The sequence below is a fragment of the Accipiter gentilis genome, chromosome 8, assembly GCF_929443795.1.
Source record: "Accipiter gentilis chromosome 8, bAccGen1.1, whole genome shotgun sequence".
In the NCBI taxonomy this organism is placed as follows: Eukaryota; Metazoa; Chordata; class Aves; order Accipitriformes; family Accipitridae; genus Astur; species Astur gentilis.
In genome coordinates, this window is record NC_064887.1 from 24,495,837 (window position 1) to 24,518,728 (window position 22,892).

Genomic DNA, 22,892 nt, shown 5'->3' on the forward strand with positions numbered 1-22,892 from the left:
TTCTCTGTCATACCTTGACTTGCTGTTCCATTTCTGTGATTCCCTGTGCTCTGCAGCACCAGGAGGTAGGGCTAGTCCTGACAGTTATCAAACAAACAAACAAACTTGGTTTCCCCTTCTGGGAAAACTGCCAGGTATATACTACTTCAAAAGCTGAAATATATTCTAAGAACTTTGATCAACAGTCTTAAAACATTAGGCTACTTTTCCTTCATTTTCAGTGCGTGAGAAACCAAAAAGGTCAAATGTGACGTGAAATGCATGTCAATTAAGGTGGATGTGGAATGCCTGGGTACGTGAAAGGCTGGACTTTAAGACTTTCTTCACTGTTAACGATGAAATTTTTATAACCGTGCTTGCATTAAGAATACAGAGGCATTATAGCATGTGTTCTCTTAACAGTATTTCAAAAGTCAGTATGTACAGCTGTATTCTCACATCAGGTTTCCCAATTTGACAAAAGATTTTTTTCAACTAATGAAGAAGACACCATGCTGTTCATATATGGGTAATAGTTTCTATAGCAGAAAAGCTTTCTTCTTTAATTTTTATTTAATAATTTAATAAATTTCTAAGAATATATTTGGTGGTTGGTGGGAAATAGGGTTAAAGAGTTGTGGCTCTCCCAAATGGCTTTATCCTGGTAGTGTTCTGATTGTCTTGAAGTATCCAACACACGCTGTTGTTTTTCCATTGAATGTTATTGCCCAGTGCATGTCAGGAGGGGCTGTGTTCTGTGATCTGTAAAAGCACTTTCCATAGGAAGGCTGGATGTATGTAGGAGACTATTATCTGAATGGAAAGTGAGATTTGGTGAACCTGTAAAGGAAAAATATTCCTAAGCATACAATGAAATATTACTTGGAGTTCAAAAGGCTCGTGGCAGCACTGAGCATTTGGTACAGCCGTTTCAGCTTGCATACCTGACATCTAAAGCTCTTCCATTTAGACAGAAGACCATCTTAGTCGTTACTGTGCTTCTGTGACCTTCCCTAAGATTCCCTAGAAATATTTTTGTTAAAGATGGTCACAATACTTAATTTCACTATAAAATTTGTTTTTGTAGATGTCTTTTGGTGAAAAGTGATTGCTTTTTCAGAGGAGGTCTTGTGGGTCTGCTCTGTGATGGTGCTGCTTGCTTTTAATTTCAGTCCTGTTTTCTTTTATTCAAATTAAAATACTGCCATTTTTTTCTAATGCCTCATTAATGGAAGCTCAGCATGGACAGAACAGGAGGAATGCTTCTTTCTGTTGTGAGGGAGAGGTGTATTCTCTCTCTTTTAGACCTGTGCATGGATACCACTTTCCACTTTTCCACATTGAGCCAATGTCTCTAAATGCTGTATTTTGTGTTAAGTAACATAACTGAGGTCTGGACTTCCTTCTACTTTCCCGTTTTCTGCCCATTCCATCTCACATCTTAACTACCACATGCCTTCCTCTCTGATCTTGCAAGTCGTGTCTGTTCCACCTCCTCCCCATTTTGTTTTCCTGGCTGGGTTGTGTGTATAGCTGCTCTCTTTATGTGTATTTGGTCAGTGGTTCCCCATGTTTGTCTTTACCTTCAAGGCCTGATGTGACTTAGAATTCTTCAGTTATCCTCTCTTTAAGAGTTACTGGATCTCAGGCCATTATTTGTTCCAAACGGATTGCCAGTTTTGAGTTCTTACAAAGCTTTCCAACAAGAATGTTTATTTTCTGCTATTAAAATTTTATTTGGCTGAAATATGTACAATATTGATAAATGTTACATTAATGTGTACAAAATGTATGTTTGTGGAACTAAATGTGAGCAGAAGCAAGTGGCAGTAAGATGCTGTGGGAGAAAGGACAAGCAGATGGTGACAGAAACCACTCCTTCTGAATTTGTAGTTGCTGCTGAGTCCAGATGACACGAAGAACTGGTATTCTTGATTTGGTTTCCAGTAGGATATGTAGCAGAGTGAAAACTGTTTAATTGGCAGTTTCTTTCTAGTGATTTAACCAGCAGAATACACAAAATACTATGTTGGGTCTTTTCTTCTCGTTGTACCCTTTGTGCTTCATCCTCCCATGCATGGTTTGCCTTCTTGGAATTAGAAAAGTGGTATTTCTAATAATTAGGCTCTCTCTTTTCCCATGGAACTACGTTTCTGAGATGCTGTTGAAATATTGCCTAAATAAAACCAGAATTAAACCCCAAATCTTTATTACTTCACTTTCATAAATGTCTAAACTACACTTTGAGTCAAAGAAATGTCAGGCAAGATCAACCACAGATAAACTATGAACATAGCAGTGTAAGTTTGAAGAGCTTCTAAGTAAGTTTCTTAACATGTTAAGCCTGACGTCCAAACTATACTGAAAGATCATGCCTGAGGAAGAAGCAGTACGTCTCTACTGCCACGCTAGGTAATCCTTAAAACAGAACCATCAATAACACCTTGAGGTATGGCCTGGCATTCTGAGCAATGTGTGCTCCAGTGGTCACTTCCAAGGGTGAAGTAAGCAACTGCTAGATACTGGAATAAACACTCACAAAACATTGTTAAAGGGCAAAAGAGTTGTAAGTACCTGAACTGAATGACTGTAAGACTGTATGAGTTCAGTTTTTGAGCTATTTTTTTAGGTAAACCTTAGCTACTCAAAATTTAAAATACTATGTGAAACTGCTTATTTCAACAAAATTCCAGATTCATTACTTTTTTGGCTTACGTTGTTTCACCTTTCTTTCCCTTTCATTCCAAAATTGGAGACCCCTGTGTTAGAGATTCAGGCAATGAATCTTTTTATCTAGCACTTACATTCATTATTTATTGTGCATTGTCAGTGCATTGCTACTTAAAGCCTGAATTACGGATAATTAATCTTAGGAAAGCACTTGTAATTTCACACTTTCACTATTGTCTCAGCACAGCAGTGCTGTGATGGCAAAATACTCTAATGCACATTGCTATTCAATATTATATCTTAATATTTATGTGCATTCAAGTCTTTATTTTGCTTACTTGTCTGTAGGTTTATGTTACAGCAATATGATTGTGTTTTGCTTTGGAAACACTTTTTGGTATTTTTGTTTTATACAGAATTTCAAACAGAAATAGGTTGAATTGTCATTTAAGTGGTGAGGTTAGAAAGAACTTTATCCTTTTCAATACTGAAAAGGAAAACATGGAAAAGTGATAGATTTTAGAGCAAGAGGAATCGAGTAGATTCCTAACTTGGCATGTTACTTCAGATGATGGGTTAAATTCGTAGCTGGTAATTCATCAAATAGTCTACACTTAGAAGCTAAGGCCTGTTGTTTTCCACCTGGTGGTTAATTGTTTCTAACCTTCTTGCTATGCACACAGCTTTCTAGGAGCTCTGGTTGTGTGTGTGAACATATATGTAAGAACTTTACTCAGGAGGTTGATTTCATGTGTTGCAATCTTTGTTTAGTTTACACGTCTGCATAGGGAACAGTTCCTGCTCTGTATCTTAGAATAGCTTAGAAACTATAAAAATACTGGTACCTCTTGACAGTACTTAAAACTGATACATCTAGAATGCTGAAAGAATAAAAGTAATCTATGCTCACATGAAGGTACGGGAGAACTGATTCAGTGCAAAGTTACTAGAGATCCCTTGGTTGCTTAGCACACAGAGGGGAATGTTTTGGAGTATCAACGTATGCTTGTCCTTCAACTCTTCCTACTGCAGTCAATAGCATATAGAGGAGGTAAAGAACTGAGAGCTAAAAACGGGAGTTTTGTTTCATTTAGCATTCTTGCTACGTGGAAAAAAATTTGCTAAGGGCTTTGAAAATGCTCTCTTAAGTCTCTTCAGCTGTATTTATCATAAAATCATAGAATCATTTAGGTTGGAAAAGACCTTCAGGATCGAGTCCAACTGTCAACCATGCTCACTAAACCATGTCCTGAAGTGCCTTGTCTATGCACTTTTTGAATACCTCCAGGGATGGTGACTCAACCACTTCCCTGGCCTGACAACCCTTTCAGTAAAGAAATTTTTTCTAATGTCCAACCTAAACCTCCCTTGCTGCAACTTGAGGCCATTTCTTCTCGTCCTATCTCCAGCCACCTGACAGAAGACACCAGCACCCACCTCACTACACCCTCCTCTGAGGTAGTGGTAGAGAGCGATAAAGTCTCTCCTCAGCCTCCTCTTTTCTAGACTAAACAGCCCCAGTTCCCTTAGTCGTTCCTCATAAGACTTGTGCTCCAGGCCCCTCACTAACTTGGTTGCCCTTCTCTGAACATGCTCCACCAACTCAATGTTTTTCCTGTAGTGATGGGCCCAGAACTGAACACAGTACTTGAGGTGTGGCCTCACCAGTGCTGAGTACAGGGGAACAATCACCTCCCTGCTCCTGCTGACCACACTATTTCTGATAGAGGCCAGGATGCCGTTGGCCTTCTTGGCCACCTGGGCACACTGCTGGCTCATACCCAGCCGGCTGTCAACCAGCACCCCCAGGTCTTTTTCCACCGGGCAGCTTTCCAGCCACTCTTCCCCAAGCCTGTAGCGCTGCATGGGGTTGCTGTGACCCAAGTTGCAGGACCTGGTACTTGGCCTTGTTGAACCTCATATGGTTGGCCTCAGCCCATCAGTCCAGCCTGTCCAGATCCCTCTGTAGAGCCTTCCTATCCTCAAGCAGATCAATCTTCCCTCCCAACTTTTTTTTTCCCTAATTGTTTTCAGGAATTTCACAGTAATTGCTAACTAAGGTGTAGTGCTTACCAAAATGAGATTTTTTTTTTTTGGTTACACTCTTGAAGAAAATTGGCATATCATACAAGTATTTACTATAATTTTTGCTTATTATTAGGTTTTCCACAGCAAACGTAATTCCTTTGTAGAAAAGTTAATCTTATCATAGTCCTTGAAAATAGAAATTGGGGAAAAATATTTGGGATTTTAAATAAGAGTGTATTACATGCTCAATTTGTGCTGACTAGAGAAACACACCTCCAGCCTGAGTTACCCTATGATCCTGACCTCATAAGTGGAGTCAAGAATTAGAATTTATTATTAGTTTAATTAATGCCCTAGCAGTCTAATCAAAATGCAGCAGTTTTTATTGTTAGCCAATTACAGTGATGCTAACACTTACAGTCTAATTGCTGCTAGTTTCTAATAATCAATGTATGGATCATCATCAGTGTCCTGAGCTCTACTGGGAAGAGGATCCTGGTGGTGGCTCTGTGTGGGATTTTGCTGGGTGCTTTCAAGCAGTCAGTTGCTAATACTTTGTGTTGATCCAAAAAGCTTACAGATGTTAATCACTCCAGTTTTGTTAGACCTTTATTATATCTGCTATAATTTCCTTAAGACTATGCAGTTGCACAAAGCTGAGCTGAATCTAAAAACAGGTTAGACACAAGTCATTTGACTGTAATGACTTCATTACAGTTAAGTCACCCTACTGCGAGGCATGTGCTGCTTCAGCTAAAGCCAAGCTCAAAAAATAAGTGTGGGCCAAGAGAAGTCCAGACAAAAGGTTGCAAGTCCTTAGGTGGTATGTTTCTAGGGCAGCCTGAGGCCTGTGGCCTGCTAATAGCAGTGGCAATACTGTCTTGTGGTGGGTTGACCCTGGCTGGAGCCAGGTGCCCGCCAAAGCTGCTTTATTACTCCCTGCCTTAGCTGGACAGCGGAGGGAAAATATAACAAAAGGCTCGTGGGTCGAGATAAGGACAGGGAGAGATCACTCACCAATTACTGTCATGGGCAAAATGGACTCAACTTGGGAAAATTATTTTAATTTATTACCAATCAAATCAAAGCGGGATAATGAGAAATAAAACCAAATCTTAAAACACCTTCCGCCCACCCCTCCCTTCTTTCTGGGCTTAAATTTACTCCTGAATTCTCTACCAGTGGCACAGGGGGCTGGGGAATGGAGGTTATGGTCAGTTAATCACACATTGTTTCTGCCGCTCCTTCCTCCTCAGGGGGAGGACTCCTCATACTCTTCCTCTGCTCCAGCATGGGGTCCCTCCCATGGGAGACAGTTCTTCATGAACTTCTCCAACATGAATTCTTCCCATGGACTGCAGTTCTTCATGAACTGCTCCAGCATGGGTCCCCCATGGGGTCACAAGTCCTGCCAGAAAACCTGTTCCAGCATGGGCTCCTCTCTCCATGGGGCCACAGGACCTGCCAGGAGCCTGCTCCAGCGCGGGCTTCCCACAGGGTCACAGCTTCCTTTGGGTATCCACCTGCTCCGGCATGGGGTCCTCCCCAGGCTGCAGGTGGATATCTGCTCCACTGTGGACCTCCATGGGCTGCAGAGGGACAGCCTGCCTCACCAGGGTCTTCCCCATGGGCTGCAGGGGAATCTCTGTTCCTGCACCTGGAGCATCTCCTCCCCCTCCTTCTTCACTGACATGGGGGTCTGCAGGGTTGTTTCTCTCAAGTGTTCTAACTCCTCTCTCCAGCTGCAATTGCTGTGCAGGTTTTTTCCCCCCTTCTTAAATATGTTCTCCCAGAGGCACTACCACTGTCACTGATGGGCTCGTCCTTGGCCAGTGGCGGGTCCGTCTTGGAGCCGGCTGGTATTGCCTCTGTCAGACATAAGTGAAGCTTCTGGCAGCTTCTCACAGAAGCCACCCCTATAGCCTGCTGGCTACCAAAACCTTGCCATGCAAGCCCAATAACATGTCTTTACAGGGTTACAAATTGTGTGTATGTGAGATAGATCTGTGTGCAACAACTCAAGAGAGGGGGGAGCATAAACTGACCTTTCAGGTTGGCTTGCAGAGTCGTGGTAGCTGAAGGTGGCATTAGTCTGCTTGCAAAGCTATAAGCTGTTACTTTTGCAATGGAACTACTGACATTGCTTCAGGTTGTTATGTTAACGGCCAGTCTGTAGTAAACGACAAGCAAAGGACAGCTTCTCCAGCGCGGTCATCTGGTCTGCAGCAGCTCCTGCAAAACAAGCATGCTGAGGTATGCCAGGTGCCATGTGTAATTTTGATGCGCATTTGAAAGGATGTTCTTAAGCTCTTAAAATCTTTCACTGTGACTTCCATTTTTCAGTGTAAGATGTTCTTCAGTGTTGAGTCATCTTCTGCTGATGAAATGCACAATGTTTTTTCATTGCGTTTACAGTAGCCTCCTTGTGTGAGCTGACATGGCTTATTATACTAGGGGCCTCTGATCTGAACTGCAGCGGTTTGGCAAAATGGAAAGATAATCTATTCAGAAAGAAAATCTCTGTAAGCTGTTTGAATCTGGTATGATAGAGCAGAGGTTTTTCAGAGGCCATGGACTGGGTGATTTTTTTTTTCTCCTCTGTTTTGGGTTGTGGGTTTTTTTCTAATCTTACTGTTGGAGGGCATTAGTGTCTGTGAAACTGAAATTCTGGATTTCTGGGAAATGCTGTTTATAGTCTTTTGAGGTTAGATCTGGGCCCAAGTCTAATGGAGAACCTCAGAAATGATATACAGTAAATCTGCAGGTTGCCTGTGTTTATAAGGATCAAATAAGACTCAGTTTTTCTGTCTTGCTTTATTTTATTCAGGTAATGTTTGAATTATTCAGTTTAGCTGAAGCTGTGACAAATTTGCCACTCTGTTGTATGAAGTGTAGCAAAAGTATAGGGAGTCATGTTTATAAAACTTAAGTCTGTCCTTTCCTGAGAGCAGCTGCTTGGTCTAGTCTACTCCAGGCTGTTTAATAACAAATTAGAAGTACTGGGAATACTAGCCAGAATACACAAACAAAATTTTGTCTTTTCTTTCCTATGCCTTGGTCCTAGATCTTTCACAGTTCTGAGTCTAGGGCTTTATTTTTGTTGTTTTGTTATTCCTCTGTGAGAGGTACTGATTTATGTTCCTATCAGAGGCATAGCTTATAAAAAAATTTGCTCACAAAATTTGCTTTTCTAGGTGTGTAGGGAAATACTTCTGGTATAGGTAAGCTAAGATGCCTCTTGGCATATTGGAACAGTCATTAACAGGTGCAAGCTGCCCTGGTTTTTCACACAATGAAACCCTTCTGGTTTTGAATCTTGAAATTGTGCTTTGGGTAATTTCTCTAAATGTTATGAGTTGATAATTTATGTATAATTTTCAGTCTAAAATTTTGTCTGGGGCTTTGATTAGGTTCTATAGTGTGTTTGGAGTTCTCTGTCTATGTCTAATCTGTATCATTTATAAGGAATGTTCTTACCTCACTATTATCTATAACTTAGCAAAAGTGTGAAGCTTCAAGATGTGCCCCTATAGCTCTCCCCCTTTTTCCCTGCTCCCCAGTACACACTTTCATTGATTCTTTTTGGGAGAGGGGCTATAAAATTTTCAATTTGCTGTTCTCTTAGTTGACAGGGAAAGACAATTATGATCTCATGCCTTTCCAGTACTTCCTCAGTTAATGTGCTACTTCTCATATTTAGAATTTTCCTAAGTGTTTCCTAGAAAAATCATTACAGTCCTTCATGACTCTACCAAACACTAGGACTTTAGTCTATTGTCCAAACGATTAAAGAGCAACGGTTTTTCATTCATAGTTGATATCTACAACAGATGCAGGCTATTTAATCTCCTTTACCAAGTTCCCAACCTTAATTCATAAACCATCTTTTTCTGTCTTTCACATCAGTGTTATTTACTTTCAATACTTGTACCTGTAATTTCATATGTACTACTACTAATTCTTTTCTTCTACTATATCTGAAATTGTTTTATTTCTTAGTGTTAGCATTCCTTTCTTGTGATTTACCCTGCTGTGTTTCTATTAAGTGTCCCCCAGCATCTTCCTTGAATAATTGCTTCTAGCTCAGTCTGTTTATTTACCATCATCCTCGGTTAATATACAAGTTGTTGTGACATGGTTTATTCCCTTTCATTCTTGGTAAGTAGTTTTGTTTTCTTCTTTCCTTCCTCCTCCCCCTTTTCTTCTTAGTGTATACAAGACTGGCGTTTCAGTTCTTGACTTAAGAGTTGTCTTTTTATCAAAAAGTGAATCTTGTATCCACTTGAGGCTGTTTTTTTTTCTAATGCCAGCTCTGAAGATAGAGAATTGGATGTCTGAAGGGAAGTAGGGGCTAGTCAAGAGCACATGTGTGCTCTGTGAGGACTGTGCTCCATGCATGAAGTCTCTAGATTTCTCCTTTCAGTTGATTAAAGGAAAAACAAACTTGTGCATAGTGGCATAGAAAATACAGATGAGGTTTAGCACATTATATGTGGACTTCCTGATTTGTTTGAACTTCATTGGGGAGAATGAAAGAAGGTGTGATTTACATGGACAGTTACATAGTCAGTTTAAGAGATGACCTCTTTGGAGGCATTCAGTACTCAAAGTGCTGTTAATCCTTATTTCTGTTTCTGGGGTTGATGGCAAGATATGAAATGGAAGTTGTCAGCTGTTGAGCTTTTGATCATTTCGAGCTGATGGAACCAGGTACCAGTGATCTTCACAGCACATAATACATCTTTTCTTGGAGACTATCTAGAAAGTAACGATGTGCGTTGGAAAGATGTAACTGGAAAAGCTAATCTCATAAATCATAGAATTGTTAGGTTGGAAAAGACCTTTAAGATTGTGAAGTCCAACTGTCATCCCAACACCACCATGCCCACTAAACCATGTCCTGAAGTGCCTTGTCTGCGTGTTTTTTGAATACCTCCAGGGATGGTGACTCCACCACTTCCCTGGGAAGCCTGTTCCAATGCTTGACAACCCTTTCGGTGAGGAAATTTTTCCTAATATCCAGTCTAAACCTCCCCTGCTGCAAATTGAGGCCATTTCCTCTCATCCTGTCTCCAGCTACCTGAGACACCAACACCCACCTCACTACAACCTCTTCTCAGGTAGTTGTAGAGCACGATAAGGTCTCCCTTCAGCCTCCTTTTCTCCAGATTAAACAACCCCGGTTCTCTCAGCTACTTCTCATAAGACTTGTGCTCCAGGCCCCTCACCAGCTTGGTTGCCCTTCTCTGGACATGTTCCACCAACTCAGTGTCTTTCCTGTAGTGAGGGGCCCAAAACTGAACACAGTACTCGAGGTGCGGCCTCACCAGTGCCGAGTACAGGGGGACGATCACTTCCCTGCTCTTGCTGGCCACACTATTTCTGATACAGGCCAGGATGCCTCTATTATTCTTCTGGATAACTCAAAATGTAATAGGCAGACCATGCAGAAGTTGATGAGTGTTTTTTTGGGGTTTGTTTGTTTGTTTTTATTCAGAAAGTAATAGCAATTGAGAGAGGAAGGGTTCCCTGAGGAAGTTAAATTTTGGTCATTTCTAAGGGGAATAATCAGTGGCAGTGTATGGAGATGGACATCTGAGAAGGTGAAGCGAGAAGGGAACCCAAAGATAGTTAAAAAAACGGAAGTGAAAATAGAAAGACATTAGATTAAATATAGATGTGTGGAACATAGACAAGGGCTCTAATGGCAGAAAAAGATTACTCCACACAAAAATTTAAATTAGTGGAGAGTAACGTGGTTAACTGGAGGAGGCAAAAATGAGATACGTTGCAAAGTAATTCGGAGTGGATGGGAGGTGGGAAAAAATGAAGAGCAGATAAGTCTATCTGCAAAAGGCTGTAAAAGTCAAGGTGACAGATGAGGGCTTAGAAAAAAAAGTGCTCTAGTAAACAAATTACAGAATCCAAATCGCTTCTTTGCTTGTTGAAGGGAAGGAAGTGGGAGAGAAAGAATTGGAGGTGATACTGAAGTTTTGATCCTGAGAGAGAATAGAAGTGTATGCATTATTTAGAATAGAAAAGGACTGTAGCAAGAGACTACGAAAAAAAGGTACGCTCAAGTACTAGAAAGAATCGGTTTGTGATAATAGTGTGGCAGGAATGGGAGAGGAAGCTGACATTTGGATTAGAACCAACTTGAAGGAAATGTGCTGAATTACTGCTGTGTGTTTGAACAGATATGCAGAGGTGGCAATTAAGTCACTGGAAAACTTGTACTTACAAAGGACTTGTTTCCTACAAGGGGGGCTAAAAGGATCGATATAGCAGTAAATCAGTACATCAGAGCATTAGGAATATTTCTTACTGCAATATTATGTCTTGCCATGAAATGCATAACTCAAGTTGTTTTATGGATGCTATGAAATAATGATAATGATCACTCAATTTTCTATATTTTTATCACTTAATAAAAATGTCTTATCTCTTGTGCATAGATATTTGATTTAATGGATGCCAAAGCCCGTGCTGACTGCATCAAAGAAATAGATCTTCTTAAGGTAAAAGATTTGTTAAAAAAAAAGTGCAGCCATCATCAAAGTATATTAAGTTTTTCATAGATATATTTGAGGTGTCCACTGTTGCCTGTGTAGAGTTTTTATAAGCCTCACTTAAGGAATTTTGTAATCTTTATTGCTTTAAAAGTTAACATTGAGAAGTAAATCCTATAGAAGAATGGGTAACTTTCCAAGTAGAAGTTTCTGCTAAACCCACAGTATTTAAAGGACTGTGTTCAGTGTACAGTAAAATACTGATTTTAAAAATTGACTTTACTGTTTCAGGTAACAGTTTAGCATGCTATTGCATAGATACATTGAAGCAAAATTCTTCTAAAATTGCGACTTCAGTCATCATGTTGATCCTAAAATGCCACCATGTTCTTGCAGAATGGTTATCTGTAGATGCTTCTCATAAGCATATACTTTTTGTATCATACTGAAATAGGTGAGAGGTTATTTGCCTAAATAAGAAAGTTTCATTTGTCAGTCTTAAAAGATAAGATGTGCTCTACGCTAAAATGTGCATTATTCTTCTTCTTTCTTAGCAACTGAATCATCCAAATGTAATTAAATATTATGCCTCATTCATTGAAGACAATGAACTGAACATAGTGTTGGAATTAGCTGATGCTGGAGATCTCTCTAGAATGATAAAGGTAGGAATTAGCTTTTTTAAAAAAATTAAAAGCTTGTAACATTCAACTTCTTTGGCTTTTCATTCTGTGTGGTCATCACTGGGTGAAGACTGTGGAGAAAACTGAGTGTTTAGACTGACTTTTTTTAATGTATGGTCAATATTGATGCTTATATAAGTATTTTTAATACTGTTGCCCAGAATGTAAGTGCAGATGGGGACATAACTAGACTGAAATTACTTTAGCGCTGGGGAGAATAAAAAAAACTGTAAAGAAAAGCACTCTCACCACCCTTTAGAACAATACATTTTGATGACATTCCTGATTTTGGGCACAATTGTATTTTGTGTTCCAAATCAGAGAAGGGGTGGCATAATAATGCAGAGTTTCTTTTAGACCTTGAACTTCAACTGCTAACCACCTTAGCAAACAAAATGAAGGTTAAAATGGAAATAACTGCATCATTTTATAAGTCTAGTTAAATACTTCTTTATGCTGAGACTAGCAAATATTCTGAAAATATATTTCATATTTTGTTGAAATCACATGCAGTGAACTTACTGTTATGTGGTTGTGCATATGGGTTAATTGCTCTCTTGTGTAGTTTTTAAATGCCTGTTCTTTAGCTAATCAGAAAAATTTATCCAAGACCTTTTGTATAAACTTTGTATTCTGAAAATTATATTAACTTTTAACTAGCTTTTTAATCTTTATTTGTCATCTGACAACTACTTCCCCTCTTTCCCTACCCTTTCTCCACTGGGTCTTGGTTTTAGTATGTCCCTTTGGTGTACTTTCTTGTGTGCACATCAACATTATTGTTGTCAACACAGCGTAACTCTGGGAACAAATAATGCCAGTCAATTAGCATTCACTCAGCAACAGCTGAGCACAGAACAGAGTTCTGCTGTTTTGCTTAGGACCTACATGAATAGAGAATGTTAATTTCTTCATTAATGACTTTCATACTGATTTTTTTTTTTTATCTTTTGAAGAATACTCCCTTCTAGATTGATAATTGTAAGGTAGGACAGTCAAAATTTGGTTCTAAACAGGTTGACAGCATTCTGTTAATATTTATATCCAAACCTGATATTTTTCTTCATCTCATGAATTATTAATTCTGTGGGCTTACATTTCATAAAACATAAAGGAGGGTTTGTCTTTCCTTTTGAATGTTCAGTTTTGACACAACAGTTATTAATATGAGTACTCTGTGACAGATTGCCTTATGGCATGTCTGGTCTTATGACCCATTGAAGCTTCCCCCCCCCCCTTTTAAAAAAAAATAATTAAACCCTATGTGTGAATAATGGCTTCTTCAGTGCAATTGGCTTCATTACACCTTGTCCAAGTCGGTGGGTATTTCTTACAGGCTCAATCTTGGAGGCACTTTGTGATTGTCCTCTTAACACAGGGATCATGTTTAATGTAGCAAACTTAGATTGCTGTTTGATGTTAATGACATCCTATCAGGCTATTATTAAATATGTATGAGGTGTCACAGTGCACTCTATCTTCATGTTGCTGGTGGAGGAAATGATTTGGTAGACTACTTGGGCAGTATGAGTTTAAATGTGGGGCATATCAGTTATATAGCATCTTCTTAAAGAAGTATTTTAAAAATTGCCTGAAAAATAAATGATATGTAATGGTATGAAACTTCCTAGCAGAATGGCTGCCTGTCATGCAACTAAGGTATATAACTATGTTGTGTTATTAAAATAAACAAACCATGCTTTGGTTTCCAGTGTTCTTGCTAAGGATGCTGTTCTAAGTTTGTTGGAAGATGTCGAGGCACCCCCAGAAGAGTATTTCTGTACCAGGCTTGTTGTGTGATTTGTAGAAAGGATGAAGCATGTTTTTGAAATTGTAAATGACCACAGCTTGAATGACACTGAAACCAATGTTAATGTGAGGGAAAACTACTTAGCTAGTTTACTTTGGTATTTGTTATGACATTATTGGCACATCAGAGAATACCTACAAAGCTGCTGTGTCTCAAAGTGCACCTTAATGAATTCTTCAGTTCTTCCCTTAATGAACCACATCCTTGCTGCCCAGCTATTTTACCATCCCTTGTTACCTGTGAATAATACTCTCTTTGTCCCCACTGAGTAGACAGCTGAGGAAAATCACTTAGTGCATTCGTATGGATTCTAATAGAATTCATAGAATCTGCTGTATGTCCAAAAAAACCCAACCCAGCTGTGCATTGGCATTTACAAATTGCGTAATCAAATCAGACGTATCTCGTGTTCTCTCTGTCTGTGTGTTTAGGTATGTACGTACACAGATTTAATCCACTTGGCCTTAATTATTTTTTTTAATTACCTCTGTCACAGGGAGATGTTTCAGTACCGCCTCCATTGTCAAAAGTAGGGGGATCCAAAATTGAGGATTTCTTACCTTACAGCTTTTAATGGCCTGGTAGAGTTCTTGGACATGGCATGTTGTAATATTGAGAGGCAAACTTTATCAGTGAGGGGGAAATACTTGCATTTGACTTACAATTGGTTTTGCACTAGAATATATATATCAGTGCTGTGTAATCCCTGTGTAGGGATGGTGAAAGAAGGAAAAACTCTTGATTTTCTGTATCTGTGAATTAGGCTGCTGGCTACTATTACATCAAAGATTTTACAAGTAAATAATTAGTAACTATTGTGCTAGTTCCCAGTTGCTCATGGCCTGTTGTTCATTGGTGTCTGTAGTCTCTAGCATGGAACGTGGTGATAGTACATGGCTACCAAGGTTAAGGGTAGTTCATGAGAACTCCTGGTACTACCTTGTAATACCACCTCCTTTTGCAATACAAAAATATGTTGTAAAGCAGGTTTGAGGCTTGATCCCTTTTCCAATTAGTCGTGGTTCTCCTCCACCACAGACAGTGACAGGGTGAAAATTGTTCTGTGGACTTTTTTGGTTTGGGATTTTTTTTTTTTTCTTAAAGCAACAATTGATATATTTGATAAAGAAAATGCCATGAATAAAGAAGAATCTACTAATTGCATTAATCAAGAAAATACATTATAATGATTCACTAAAAAGAACTGGTTAGTAAAGTTTGTGCTGAAGATGCTGAAATGAGAATTTGAACTATCTTGCAGAATAATTAGCATATTATTTAAGATTAAATATAAAGTTATTAGGCTTGTAAGAAGGGATGTTATCAAGACACTAAAATGGTGTGGGGTTTTGTTTTGTTTTTTAAACCAGCAGTAAAGTTCTACGTCTATTTTATTTCTGCAGATATTTTTAGTTTTTCTGCAAATAATCTTAGCACACCAAAAAAATATGCAAACTTTAAACTGAATATGTCATACAGATCTTAAGGAAGTTAATCATGTTTTGGGAACAAGCATGAAAGCTTTCATCTAAAAAGTTGAAAATATGTTTGCAGGTTTCTCAAGATAGATGGAAAATAATTTGAATTCTACAAAATGTCACCTAGGCACTTCACCCACTCTTCAGAAGACACTTTGTGTGTGTATTTTTTCAACTTTAAATAAAAAAAAAATAAACATACTATAATTAGCTAGGTAAAATAAGACATATTTAAAACTTCAGTATGAAGTTCATATTGATATCTCAGATTTCTGTAGTTGGGAACAGTGAATTCTTTGTCCTTAAACATACTTGTTTTTTATAGGACAGTCAAAATACAGGGGTAGTCACTTCTTTCCAAGCAACTGATGCATATCTAAATTGCTCATTGCAGTAGCTGGAGAAGTGTTTAGACTTGTTTGAAATCTCATTGATTATCATTCTATCGTTTCACCAGTGGTGCATATTTGGGGCTTCACTGGGTGAAATTGAGTCAGGCAGTTTCTGCTCTCCACGTGGTCTGAGATGCAGACCCTCCCTCTTCTTCCCATGCCAAAATATATTAGCAATGAGGTTTTTTGGAACTTATTTGCAGTACTCCGGGGTTGACTAACTTACTTGTGCTGCATTATGGGACAGCTTGCCCTTTTTTAAGGGCTTAAAGAGTAGAAGCAATTTTAGCTTCAGTCATTGGCAGCTTTGCCAGCCCAGAGTGCTGCTCCTGCTTGTGTGAAGCAGCCACAACTCCATTGCAGAATCCATGTGACTGCAGCTTGAGTGTGTTACAGTGTGAGGTGGCTACAGGGTGAAGTGACAGCCTTCAGGGATTTCTAGACATGTTGTAATGAACGTAGGGGCATGGGCTGGTTATTACAGCCTGCCTTGCCCTAAGTGTTCAGTGGTGTCTGTGAGGCTGGACAGCACTGAATGGAGGGTTATTCACATCATTCTGAACTTGGGTCATGATCAGGTGCAGGTCAGAAACTTCTGCACGAGTTGCTTTTGTGGACTTAGCAGTGCATCTTGCGCCACTGTTCTTGCAGCACAGCAGAGAGTTGAGGGTGCACGTACTGCTACAGGAGCCAACTACTTTTTCTGTCTGCAGACTAGCTGCCCTGGATTGCTGGATGCTAGTAGCCCATGATAACCATTCTCACTGCAGTGAAGTTGGTTATGTTGCTGAGAATGGAAACTTGTCACTTTTTTTTTTCAGACTATTTTCTGATGGATTGCTGACCTGGGAATGTGCTAGAAATAGAGATAGCTTTTCAGGCAGTGGGGTTATCTGATGAACGTTGATAGCACACGTTAGGTTTAGTTTGACTTTGTTTAATTGCAAGAATGGTAATTTTCTTTTGCTGTGATAATTGGAAGATTTTTCAGAGTATGAAGTTAGGGAAACACCTGTGTAAGGAAGAGGTGTAGTGTCAGAATTTAGCAGGTCAAATGTTTACTGTTTCCCAGGGCATGACCTAGTGTTTTGGGAAACCCTCAGCTGTTAACTGACTATTTTGTTTAGTTATCTCTTTATTGTACAAAACATTGATTTACACCTTTAGCAGTTGTAGGAGATAGTTGGCATTCATGTTTGGAAGCCTGGTGGGATGGTGGTGATGATGATGATGTCTCCAATGTAGTTTGAATGACAGTCATGCAGAAGCTGTATTCTGCTGTGCACACGTGTGTAGCAGGACAGTAACTCTGTTTGCTGCTAGGGTTGCCAAAGATTTAGCTGTGTGAGAATGTGTTTTCAGTTTGTCAAAATATAACAATTTCATACTAAAATGTTGCATGCCAGCTGCCCGCTTGAGGGTGTATGTTTCCAAAAATGTTGTATGATTTAGTAGATGGCTAAGGAAAGATACATTCATTATTCTGCTGAGAAGTGTGTTTCTTTGTTTTTTAATCTATTTATTTATTTTAAAATCTAGCAACCATTGTATCTGAAATATTGTAAGCCCCTTGTGCCTTGAAACAGAGACTTAAAACTTGGACAGGGGATTTTTCTTACAATAATGGCTTTGAAAACTCACCTAAACTTAAATTCTTCTAACACAGGTGTTCATATGCGTTTAACAGAAATAGCTGGAGCATAGCAGCCACAGTGGAGGATTTCTGTACACGTAGAGCTGTGTGAACCTCCTGCATCTCTTAGTGCTGACAAGCATTGCGTACTACCTGACTCCGAATGCTTCAACCCATAGTATGGGGGACTGAAATGGCTTTGCCAGAAATAGCTTTTTCCAGATGCTTTGGATGGACTGAAGCTTTCCTATCTCTCACAGGGTATTTATTTGTTCTAACAACATAGGGAAGAGAGTAATCTGAGATTACTGTGAAGACAAAAGACTAGGCAGACAAAAGAGTAGGCTGGGACAAGCAACTAAGTGATCCTTAAGCAGGGAGAGAGAGGATCTGACTGGGAATAGGGAAAACAAGTGGACTGGGACTAGCTGGTTAGCAGTTTCTGAGAGAAGGTAGAGTGGGAAGTTAAGACACGTGGCAGTAGAGACTGAGGAGTATAAGAAAATGAGTATAAGAGTAATGGATTGGAAAACTATGAAATGGGAGTCTCAATAGTGGCCATGAGCACAGTGAGATTAGGGAAGAGCTGGTGTGTTGCCAGAGAGCAGGACAGGCTGGGCAAAGATCCTAGAGGCAGACAAACTGGCTGCCAGTAGGGAGAGAGCCTGGATGGGATAACGTGGACTGGCTGGGAACAGGATTCAATTGTGTAAATGGAGAAAATGTCATGAAGTGACAGAAATAGGGAAAGGACAGGTCTGGGATGGGGGCAGAGAAGAGGCAGGTTGCATAAGAACTACTGATCAAATACAGGGGAACACAAAGAAGAACCGGTCCTGTAGTCCACTGCCACATGGAGTGTAGAATGGGACTCAAGGTTCAGGAGTGTTGCTGTTCTGCTCCTGTCAGCAACTGTAAATGAAGTCCACTGGCAGTACCCATCCATTACCTGCTGAAGGATGATACTTTGTCATGCAAGTTACTTGGTCAGCTGCAATACTAGCTGTGGCTGTAAAAGTGCTAACTCTGGTAAGCTGTGCATAGCAATGTAATAGAAAGCCTGCATTTCTGTAGTTATTTTTATGCTTTTTTGAATCTAGGGAATTGCTTATAACCTAAGGAAGCAACACTGAATGTGCAAAATCAAGCATTCAAAGGCTAGAAAATCCTACAATTGAATATCTTACACTCCAGCTAATTACAGGTTTGTTTATGTCTTTTTTGAAGACCCACTGCTCTATTCAGTGATAAGGGTGCAGCTATTCTGGGTAGAAATCATGATGGTGCAGTACATGCACCACCATTTGTTACATTTGTGCTGCCTTCTTTGCTGCAGTGGTTGTTTTCAAGACAGGGAATTCAAGACAGGCAAAGGTTTCATGGTTAATACAGTTGAATGCTCTTCCAAAGACCATCCTTTCTTACTGTTTCTGGTACTGTTCCAGAGGGATACTGTATAAATGACTTCACTATTTTTTGGTGGGAATTGTAATTGCTTATTCTGTATTTCTGATAATCAAGGTAAAACTCTGGGGTTTGATTTCTACAAGTATTGAGCGTTTACAGCTTCATCTGTTCTGAGTGGAAACTGCACTTTGAAGATGAACTGTTTCATAAAGCTAAGTACGTTGAAAAGGAGGTGCTTAAATTGGTACCAGAATTAATTAACACTTTTGCTCTTAATTCTTTGCCCCCATTCTAATCTGTAAAATGGGGATATTACTACCTCATAATTTCTATGGCCATGTGTGAAGATAAACTTCACAAAGTTTATTTTATTAATTTGATATTCTGATGATGCATACCAGGAAGCTGTATGCCTCCCTGAAACATACATTTAATAATAGGTTTTGAATAGTACACAATAAATAAAGCCTAGAGACATTTTCAAACTGCTCATTAGCAGAGTGTCATTAATGAATGAGAAAGTGGTCTTTTGACATAAAGAAAGAGAACTGAAAGCTGCACGCACACACACTCTGAAGGTGGAGAAATTATGGTGGCTTTAATTCTGAGATTTTTCTTATATTTATGTTCAAATACTTGACATCACGACTGTGGAAAAGGTACTTTTAAAGTAGTCTTTTGTGCATGTTTGTGTATTTTCTTTTCATGATACTGATTTATCATGATCTATAAATGCAAATTTTAAAACATGGATTCTGTTTCTTTTGGTTTTCAGTAGTATCTATGTATCTCTTCTGCTTTTTTTCTTTCTTTTTCATGACTGCTAGATTGAATTTAAAGAACGAAAACCTCCACTACTGACCCCCTGCCTCTCCCCCTCAATGCCAAACCTCCTAACTTGTAGTCTTTTTGTTTAGCATATGGTTATAATATAGAACAGCTTGGCACCTTGCTGAAGCTACATTATTGATAAAAGTTAAAAGCTTCAAAATATATTTCCTCAATGTGTTTTTCACATTCTGCATTACCTTTACTCTTAGCTTTTTTGTGTACTCATTTTTGAAAAGACTTTAAAAAGAGAGTGTAACTTGAAGAAGCATGTAATATGTTAGGATACTGTAACACAGTATGTGCTAATTACAGATCAAAGCTAAATTATTTTTATGGGCCTTTTCCTAAAGGAGAAACCTGGGGCTTTGAATCAGTCAAGCTAATTTTTGCCACTAACCTGTTTTAAAGCTACTAAAAATCTTTTTGTTAAACTTTTTTTTTCTACCTCCTGCAATTAAAAAATAGTGCATCCTTATTCAACTTTGTATATATATGCTACCTATTTAGCAGGTAAAAAAGGGGAGGCTGGGTGTCCTCAGGGGACACAGCCACTCTGCAGATGGAGCCCTGAAGTCCTAAAAGAAAAAGCAAAGGCATAGTGCCCTGCTAACATAGGAAAGCTAGTTCTGGTAAGGTTTTGCTCCCCATATGTGTATTACTGGGGTGTCTGACAGGTGCTCGACTGTCACCTTTGCTCTGAACCGCAGGTAACCAGAAGGAGAGCAGCAGCAGCAGTTTACCATGTGCAAGTTATGTATATGTGCTGATGGAAGGAAAGCTGACTGGTCCTGCAATTACCAGTGGGGTAATTGGGCTGGGTAATTGCCAGGCAGCCTTGTTAGTTTTTCTGTGAACCAGTCATTGTCTGTGTCTGCCACTGGAACAATAAGAATAAGCAGGCAGATTTTCTGCTAAAATAATTAGACTATCAACACTGTTTTGTCCTGTGGACAGTCCCCTTCACAGACATCACACCTGAAGCTATTGTGTACGCCAACTGGCTGTACTCACAGGGAGAGTAATGGTGTCAGTCAGCTATGAAAAGTTAACTTGACGTTAAACTTCATTTAACTGTTACACAGGCTGTTCAAATAGCTCTAACTGGGGCAGAAATGCTTGGGGTGCTTCATCTCCACCTTTGCCCACTGGTGCTAGAATTGTCTGGCTCCATGAACCTTTAAAGAGCAGGGAGAACTGAAAGATTTCATTAAATAATAGTTCTGGGTGCTGCTCTTGTTTGAAATGCCCTGCAAACAATACTTGGAGATTAGTTTTAGTTTTTCACACAGTTTTTTTGAAACATTTGCAGTGTCAGTGTTTGTGCTGTATGAATAACCTACTGAGAATGAAGAGAGAAGATTTTGAATTTATCTGCCTTATTTGTAGTAAAAAGAAGAAAAAACTTAAGATGGTAGCCTCTGTATTTACTGTGTCATGTTACTGCTTTTTATTAGGAAGCAGAGTTAATGATTCAAGCATGAGTTTCACCTCTTCATGCAGTTTTCCCAAGGGGATATACTGGGTAGAGGTGCATATAAACAAATACTGTTGAATTTAAACATGTGGCTGTGTGTTATAAGAAGCTCCACTCAGTGGTAACAGCAGAGAAAATGAAAATGATGCAGTATTGGAAATTTTATTTTAGTGGCTCTGCAAGTAGATCTGATTTTAGTAGGTGATCTTTATCCCTGAACATTGTATGTTCTTGTTTTTTTGTGTGATCAAAAATGTTAGGTGGAACAGAGTGACTGTAGGTGGACTACTCAATAAGGAAAAAAGAAATGAATCCTTGCAAAGGCAGTTGGATTAAAAAAAAGAAAATGTATAACATGACTTTGTTTAGAGCTTTCTAAGGGATCTGAGTTTAATCAGGAGTCTTATTAACAGTCTGATTAATAGATTATTAGCATGAAAGAATATATACTAAAAATGGAAAATATGACAATTTTGACTTGAGATTTTCTTACAAGGCTTTATATGTCTTGTAAGTAGATGTCTTTATTTTGATTGTGTATGAAAGAGAGTTGTGTTTGAGAAAACGTTTCTATCTCAGTTCTGTGATGTGCGTCTGGTGGTTTTTTAATTAATTAATTAATTTAGGAAAGACCATAGTTTCATTCTACTAATTTGGCCTTCTGACGCTACTAGGTAATTCTATTAGTACAATTATTTTGTCTATTATGTTTTTGTACTGTGGCTTAGTCTTTTGTTGCTATTGATTAAATAAAGTTACTTCTTGTACACTAAGATCACTAACAGAGGAAGATTGATTTCTTTAAAATGCATTTTATTTTTGTGGATTCTTGAATGGAAAAAATTAAATGTGTGGCATCTTCAATAACTGGAGATGTAAACGACTGTAAAGAAAAGTTGGAAAAAGAACCAGGTAAATATTTTACTTATTATTAGTCACTTTATTAGCCAAGTACTTGCTACTTTCTGTATGTTCAGATGGTAGATGCCAAATAGTTTGGTGGTTTTTTTGTATTTGTTCTATTTTTACAATTAAGAGACAGCTGCTACTCTTGAAATGTAGGCAAATTGGATCACCTCGTGATCAAATTGGATGAATGAATCAAGGTGTGGTGGAAAGTTCTATTTTTGTTCTGCATAGAAGGCAAGGAGAAATGGCAGAAAACTTACCATGGTCTAAAGAGATGGGCAGCTGAATTCATGAATGAACAGAGCCAGACAAAACTCCTGGGACACTACTTTCTACTAGAGTTACATAGCCTTTTAAATAAAAAGTAAGGCTTAATGTAGAAACTTTATTTCTACATACTTGCGTCTCTGATCTTTACTCAAAAATGTAGAGATGTTGAGGTCCATCTTCACTGGTCTATCTCTTTGACGCTGCCAGTTCTGGTTTGTTTCTGTTTTATTCACAGAGTGAGAACTCTTGCTTGTGCTTCCATAGTTTCCTATTACAGCTGCCTGACCTCCTTTTTCCTCTCCCTGTTCTTTCTGCTAGTCCATATTAAAAAAGACTCCCAAAGAAACACAGGCAGAAGTGGCCAAGAACTTCATTATGTGTTACTCTGAAGTTCCTTGTAATAATCCTTTCTGCATCACTTTCCTCTTGATGAAGTTCAGATTTCTTCACAAACTTACCTGGTTGTTGAAACACTGTGTTCTGATAGGTCTATGCAATAAAATATAAAAAACCTCACATGATATTTTTGTAAGCCAGAAGTGGAGTCATGGGAACAGACAGATGTGATCAAATTGAAACATGAAAGAAAGGAAAAGGAATCTATTTAAAGTAAGGAAATGACATTCTCATTTTACTTTTCCTCCAAATCCTCTCTTTCAGAAGGCAACTCTAGCCTAGAGCATGCACAGTGAAAAATTCATGCACAGTGAAAAATTCAGGTAGATGTTCTTGTGGGCTTGTTTTGACAGTTTTACAAACTTTTTTAAAAAAATAATGACTCTGCAAAATTGTTTAGATGATCAGTTTATCATCTTTCTG

The 22,892-nt window shown here is 38.8% G+C and overlaps 1 protein-coding gene and 1 long non-coding RNA gene across 5 annotated transcripts in view; one reads left to right on the plus strand and one right to left on the minus strand.

Moving 5' to 3' along the window:
- NEK7 (NIMA related kinase 7) overlaps window positions 1-22,892 on the plus strand; it is a 78,089-nt gene that overhangs the window by 22,570 nt on the left and 32,627 nt on the right. For 3 of the 4 annotated variants that reach the window (XR_007506972.1, XM_049807738.1, XM_049807739.1), the window contains 2 exons: window positions 11,133-11,195; window positions 11,741-11,851. The exons of the other annotated variant lie outside the window; for it this stretch is intronic. Coding sequence is in view for 2 of the 3 variants with exons in the window: in XM_049807738.1 (XP_049663695.1) it covers window positions 11,133-11,195; window positions 11,741-11,851 (174 nt within the window). In the remaining variant the exon portion in view is untranslated. The remainder of the gene's footprint in view (window positions 1-11,132; window positions 11,196-11,740; window positions 11,852-22,892) is intronic. 4 annotated transcript variants of the gene reach the window in all.
- Window positions 20,089-22,642, minus strand: LOC126041692 (uncharacterized). The gene is made up of 2 exons (XR_007506977.1): window positions 22,064-22,642; window positions 20,089-21,777 (listed from the first exon to the last, which is right to left on the minus strand). It is a non-coding gene; the product is annotated as an uncharacterized LOC126041692 (long non-coding RNA).